This window comes from Akebia trifoliata, chromosome 6 (genome assembly GCF_017979445.1).
Source record: "Akebia trifoliata isolate Shusen 1 chromosome 6, ASM1797944v1, whole genome shotgun sequence".
NCBI lineage: Eukaryota > Viridiplantae > Streptophyta > Magnoliopsida > Ranunculales > Lardizabalaceae > Akebia > Akebia trifoliata.
The window spans coordinates 27,635,351-27,642,929 of NC_141380.1; the positions used below are offsets into that span (position 1 = coordinate 27,635,351).

General features: G+C 35.5%; 1 protein-coding gene across 1 annotated transcript; it reads right to left on the reverse strand.

Moving 5' to 3' along the window:
- PSRP5 (plastid-specific 50S ribosomal protein 5) lies at positions 1-1,844 on the reverse strand. The gene is made up of 2 exons (XM_086446352.1): positions 1,684-1,844; positions 1-526 (listed from the first exon to the last, which is right to left on the reverse strand). The coding sequence occupies exons 1-2, from the start codon at positions 1,835-1,837 to the stop codon at positions 174-176; spliced, it is 507 nt and encodes a 168-aa protein (XP_086302478.1). The 5' UTR covers positions 1,838-1,844; the 3' UTR covers positions 1-173.
- Between the last annotated feature and the right edge of the window lie 5,735 nt (positions 1,845-7,579).

The window sequence follows — 7,579 nt, forward strand, 5'->3', positions numbered from 1 at the left end:
TTTCAAGGACGAAATATGCAGATGTCGTACTCATAACTGAACTAATAATTTGAACATAAAAAACAACAATATATTCAAACAAAGATGAATTCAAGGCAACAAAACCAAATTGAAAATCACATAAGCAGAAAGAGAATCAGCTCTAAACCTTTGTAGGGTGACTCGACCTAAGGTCATACATTTTTGTTCTTCTTCATCTTTGAAGGTGGCCATCTGCCTTTCTTCCTCATCCTCCGCTTTCGAACAAGTCGTTTCCTCCGTAACCTTATCTTCTTTGCTAGTTTCATCCTCAGCTTTTGCTCAAGCTTCAACTGCAGCTTAGATTCCAACGGAAGATTCTCAACCGAAATGGCCTCTTCTTTTGCTTCTTTCGGCGGGTCGGTACTATCTGACTCAATTCCATCTATGTCTGAAGAAGCCCGAACAATCAGAGATCCTCGCTCTTGAATACTGAAAGATGTACAAACTCGAACTGCATTGAAAGATTTTGGTCGCAAATCAAGGCTTTTCATCTGCATCTTGGACACTGGTACCCAATACAAAATCCACAATTAAGGCATGTAAAATGATAATTGGAACAAAACCCAGATTAGGTTAAAGATTCTACACAAAGGAACAAAGATTAGACTAACATAAGTGGAGTTTGAAAGTGAACTCATGCGATAATAAGTGAAATATAGATTAAACCAACTAACCAAGTGAGTTTAAAGATGAATCGACGTGTAATGAGCCACAATGGGGCTACAATTGATAAAGGGGCTATAGAAATTTGGTGCGAAAAACAAAGCTACAATCAAAAACACAAATCAAAATAAAGAGAATACAACAAAAGATTTACGTGGTTCAGTAAGATTGCCTACGTCCATGGGCAACACACACACACACACACAAACAAAAACGGAGTTTGCTACTAAGTTATAGTCCGTAAAAAGACGAATTTCCACTAGAACAAAAGTTACCCCAATCGTAACAGAGAACACAGACATATAACAGATTGCCTATATCCCAAGACAAGTTCTCAATGCAATTAATGGATTTCGAAATCAGATTTGTGGGTGCGAAAGCGAAACAAACAATACTAAATTGTAACATTTATTACCATATGCAGAGTCGCTCATGGTGTACGGTCTATACTACGTCTACCCATAGAGTACCACCAACAGAATACAAGGCACAAACATATAACAGAGACCACAAACAGTAATTCAGGAGATAGAAATAACTCAAGTGAAAGACAGCCAAAAAATGGACAAAACAAAATGGAAAAAATGCAAAGACTTCTAAAGTGGTGACAACTTCAAAAAAATTGTCAATAAATAGACTCAAGAAATCCCAAACAATGAAATGTTTTAAGAGAAATGCAGATGTTAGGAAGAAAACCCAATTGAGAAAACATACTCAAAATGAGAGATTCTGGGGATACAAAGAAACCCCAAATTATTAAACACACACACACACACACAAATATTACTCTCTTTGTTCCTAAAAAACCAAGTTGAGAAACAAAATGAAGTGAAAACACATAAACAAAGAGAGCAAAATGTCAGTTTTACAGTTATTAGAACGTAACCCAGTTGAAAAAACAGTATAAAATGAAGAAACACATAGACACATAAACAAAAATAAGCCCAGAATTGTTGCCATAAAAAGGGTTGAAAGAAATAAATTAGAGAGAGAGCTTACTCCGGTTAGATGTAATTGCCATTGATGGAGACGACGGAGAAGAAAGAGTAGAGAGAGAAGGAGAAAAGAGGAGGACAAGAGCCATCTCTGCTCGCATTTGTGGAGTTTGATTTGGATAAAGCGCGATCCTCTCTCTCTCCCTCCCCTTTTGCATCGGTCTCTTGTAGTGGTAAATAGGATAAGAGTTGTGGATTATTCTCCTACACCGACAGTGAAGAGAAGAAGTCTCCACTGTTTGTGCTCTCTTACACGTGGCACCAATTACGAATTTCATGTTAACAAAAAGAAATGTAATTTCAATTCCAGGGATCGACTACTTGCAGATCAGTAAGTGCTGGTTGCACTCCAAACCTATTAAAAATCCATTTTACGATGTTGACCAAGAACCATGGTTTTAAAATTCGTTTTGACATCCATGAACGTGTCCGAGTCGTCTCGTTCAACAATAGGAAAATAGACTAACTTTTGAGAAACACATCAAGTTTGAGATGACTTGTCAATCCGTCTCGTTGGTGGATGACATCGAGATGAATCGAGCAAGTCGTCTCGGATGAGATTTATTATCATCTCAAGCAACCAAGGTGTCTCAATCTCTTAGAGCACTCTACCAATCCTCCATGCGCAATCTGCTCTCCCTCACACATATCAATTAATTTTGGCATAAATTCCTAAAAGTATAGTTTTAAGTCTCGTCTAAGAGACCGAGATGACCAGGGGTGGAGCTAGCAAGGACTTGGTGGGGGAAATTGCCCCCACAGAATTTTGAGACACCCCTATATTTTCAACTAATTACATGCCCCATTTGTCCCCACTCCCTCACCTCTCTCCCCATATCCCCCCACACACTCATCTCCCTCCATTTAAGTTCTTCAACTATACAACTAATCATAGTTTGCCCCTAGTACAAGAAAATCCTGGCTCCACCCTTGGAGATGACTCGTCCAAATTGTCTCGGTATCGTCCACCAACGAGACGAGTTGACAAGTCGTCTCAAAGACATGGTGTGTTCTAATTCTAAAGCATATTTTTTTTTAATCTTGTCTAAGACAACTCAAATAAATCGGATATCTCATCTGAGACAATTCGGTCTCGTTCATGGACAAGACGAGACATCAAAATGAGTTTTAAAAACATGCCTGAGGGTGACCCTAAGGGAGGATTTGAAATCAAGACCTCTACTTCCGAACGTGATTTTTGCCATAACCTTTAGATGGTTCTTTCTACATCTCTCTTAATCTAATTTGTATTTTCAACCAAATCTTCTTCTTCATCTCTCTCTCTCTCTCTCTCTCATATTTTATGAACCAAACCTTGATTTAACTTGTCTTACGATGATTTTGTTATGAGGATGTTAATGGTCATTGGGATTCACACTGCAATTTTTGAAGAGCATCCAATGTGGAAAATTTCATCATTCAAACTACACAATTTGAGATCTTCGAGATTTTTTAAAATTTTTAACTTGAATAATTTTTTTCTAATTACATATTTAAAGCTGTAAACCATATCTTCTTACCTAGAAGAATTATGCAAATATATACCAACACTTCATAATAAGCATAAATGTGTCATACAACCTGACCTCTTTGTCATACAACCCAACCTCAAGCCATTAATACCAGTGGTTTCAACTTTCAACCCAGCTACAAGTCTCCTTTGTGCACCACACATCCAATCAGGATAAATTTTAGGTTTGGGTCCACATATCGAAAAGATAAGGGGTGTTTGGCGAAATAAACTAGAAAACAGCTTCTACATGTGTGAAGAGTGAAGATGAGAAGTCATCACTAACTAAAAGAAATAATAGACACATTTTCATCCTCAAATCTAGTAATTTTCATTCATCCATTTTTTAGGCACAAACGAGAAGCCAAAAGCACCAAAAGAGATCATAAAGAAGTAAACAAGAGAGCTTATATTTCCATACCATTTCATAATACACCAAACAATGGCTAACCTTTCTATTCTTGAGAGCTGCTATTAACTAGTGCCTGACTTTTACTTATAACACACCAATTCATATGTAAACAACTACTTAATTTCAAAAGGATTGGTGTGTTATATCTTGTAACTTGTAAAGGTTGTCAAAGAGAAGCAAACAATACCTTATAACATAACCAATGCACCAACAAATAACAACAAAGCTTAATACAAAGATTTAGGATTGTCTAAATGGATTGTGTTCCTCAACTCTGACCAAAATCAAGTCTTCTGTTATTGAAAATGATGAGTTCGTATCTGCTTTCACCGACCACATTCTGGTTCTTTTGGGTCTTTCTCTCTTTTAAGACCAACTTGAATATTTCTTCTAACTCGAGTTCAACCAAAACTCTAGCACCGGAAAATTTCACTGTGAAGTATGCTTCATTGGCCCAAATATTTTATAAAATACTTAGAAATGGAAACAAATCTTTTTAAAATGTTTTATAATTCCAACTCTGCCCCTATATCTCTTTTAAGATAATTTAAAATTCCAAAGTTGCCCCAAGTTCTCTCCTGTCAATCCAAACATGATGGAAAGAAATTGAATTTCTCTTCTCTTCTCTTAATGAGTTTCTCTTCTCTCCACTCCTTTCAATCCAAACATAGCCTTAATATTAGAATTGAACGTGATAAATCTGCATGAGCACATATAAATAACAAAATAAACATAACTAAGCATATTTACCAAATTACAAAAGCATCATTAGATTAAATAAATCAAAGAAAAAAAATTGCCAGACAACAGTACAAAATAGCATCGCAAATAAATAAATAATAATTCTATAGTTTATTATATATATTTAAAGAACTAGAGAAAACCAATGTGAAATTTAAAAAAAAAAAAAAATGAAAGAAGCAAAATCAAAGTTTGTGACAAGAGAAGCAAAAAAATAAATTTCTATTGGATAAAGAAAAATATAAATATCTTCTTACAACAAGGTCAAAAATTAAAATTAGAAGGCCAGTGCAAAGTTGGTGTATAATCAACTACGACGAAAAAATATATATTAGATATCTTATGAGTATATTTGTGATAAGGCCTAAAGTGATAAGATGATGATTTGAGTATATATTTATGCCAGTCTAACACAAGCACTAATCTCATTCAAACCATGACACTTTAATCAAGGAAGTATTTAGTATTTACAACTTAGGTCCCACTTTTTGAAACTAACTTACCATCTTTACTCCACCAAAAGCTCAGTTCACTTAAAGAAAATATCCCAAAAGTAAAATTTCCACCGGAAACATTACTCGATTTCCAAACCTTTTTTATGAGTAATATATGTCCAACAAAATTTAAAATCGTATTTATAATTTACATTATTTCCTAGAGATTAAGTCAAAAGTTTTGAAATTAGGGTAATCCAAAGTATCAAGGTAAGCGTAGATTCTATGTGCAAATGTATTCATGGTTAACATATGTGTTCATTTTGTTCCTTTTTTTTTGTGAAGGTAATGGGGGGTATTTAGCGGACCCTCGGCTGACATAAGAAAGTTACAATCTCACATAAGATTTGCCCACGGCATCCTCATTTACAATGGAACTCAGCTGAGTTGGAAACTCAGGAGACAAAGTTGAACTTTGAAAGGATCAAAACCACGACTCCAAAAAATCTGCAGCCTTATTAGTTTCTCTATATATGAATGAGAATTTGACCTCTTGAAATGATCTTGAGAACTCCTTGATAGAGTTGATCATCCTCCTTGCATACCAAGACAACAGCTTGACCCGAGAAAAATTGGACAGCAAGCTTAGAATCAAAGTCCGCACACAACTTGTTAACTTGTAAGGAGATAGCCAATTTCAACCCTTCTTTAATAGCCCAGAGTTCATGCATTAGAACATTGTCTCCCATAATGCAGTTGGCATGAGCTGCTAGAGGTGATCCTTGATCATCCCTTATAATGGCTCCTTGGGGCCCATAGAGTCCTCTAAGAGATTCATCCGTATTAAAGCATGCCATCCCCAAGGAGGTTTTTTTCCATTGGCATCTAATACACTCCTTATGGTAGAATGTCATATTAATCGCTCAAGAGTCAAAAAACTGTCTAGAATAAGGCATGTCTTCAACCTTTAGCCTTAAGTAAGAGAATCTCAATCGAACATTATTAGTGATCATTTTTTCAATCTAAAGGAAGGATAGCCTAAAGATATCTTCTTCTTTTTTCTTAGAGAAGTCATTTTGAGTCTATCCAACTAGAAATGAAAATAAAGAATGAGGGAGAACCCAATCCACTTGAGAAAGAGAAAAGAAGTACGCCCAAATCCCAAACGAAAATGGGTAATGAGTAAAGATATGATCAATAGATTCCCCATCTCTTTTACAAACAAAGTAGAAATTAGGAGCAATCCAACCAAGCAAAATCAGATTATCCAAGGTTAGGATCCTCCCAAGAGAGGCTACCCACGTAAAGAACGCTAACAAATAAAGCATTGTTACCATTTGAATGGGCAAAGTATCAGATTAAAGTATGGGCGGAGTTGTATATCCGATAATTTCTCTCTATAAAAAGACATAACCTTTAGGCACGGCAAAAAAAATAGATAAAATAATCACAACAGATTTTATTAGTTAATAAGGGACTCCCTATTACAAATATTTGTTATCATCATCGAAGCCTTATCACAAGAATTTGAGATCAGCTGATGGAAACCCATTCCTCCATTCAATTCTACTTGGAGACATGTCTTATTTTAATTCAAATGTGTTAATATACATTCTGACTACCTCAATCCACGTCCTTTTTGGTCTTCCCTCGCAATTTTAGAAACCTCAATTTGCACATATCTACTCTCATTGCAGATGATCAAACCACCTCAATCAACTATCCAAATATGTGTTTATGTGTAAATCTTCGGAAGAGTCAGAGGACATTCTCATCCATCATTTGGAATGGTATTCGAACGAGTATTCCGTTCATGAATTTTTTGGAGGATAGCACAAAAAGACTTTCAGGGAAAGGAGGCTACTTTTGAAATTTCTTTCCTTTGGAGTTTGTTAGTTTTTATGGAAGGATGGCAATAGAAGAGTGTTTGAAGGCAAGGGGGAGGATCTCATGGTCTTGGTTTTGAATACCAAAGCTCTTTTGTTTGCTTGGATATCAATCTTGGAGTTATGTTCGAGTTTTTTCACACATACCATTTCCTCCAAAACTCTTACTCCACGAAGCTCAGTGCATACTGATGGCATCACCCAAGTGCATTTATATATCATTTGTTATGCTTCTTGTATCTGAGTTGCTTAGTATCCATCGCATATTGAGTTTGTAAGAAATTTTCATTTGAAAATTGTGTTTAGATGCAAGTGTTTTATTTAAGATCTATGAGCAATTGTCATTTGATCAAGTTTTGCGATGATAAAAGGCAAAGTTATTTGTTTGTAATGCCTCAATGAGGACTTCACTATAAGCTTATATTTATAATGAGTTGTATAGTACAAACAAACTGAACAACCTACCTTCAAAGGATGGGATTAGATGTGATTCAAAATTGCAAGTAGTTAGGAGCATAAGTCAAATTACAACAACACCTTTATCTCAATTGGTTGACACGGACTTATCTCAATAAAGAGATTCACTGTTCGATTTTTTTATAAAGCCCTTCTTCCAAGGTCGGCTAATTTTTATCCAGCTTCTACCATTTGGTCATCACTTGTTCCTTTTAAAATATCCTTCTTTATTTGACTTGTGTTTTGGGGGAGGATTCTCACTTTGGACAATTTGATTTTCCGTGGGTGGATCACTCCCAATTATTGTGGATCATACACTTATTCGTTGCTCCTTCTCCCGAGATATTTGGTGTTCATTTCTTTCTTTGTTTCAAATGAGTTAAGTTCTCCCTAAAAATTTCATTTTCTTGCTTGAAGGGTGGATTTAATATATTTTCTCTCACAAAAAAGATGCACTTGTG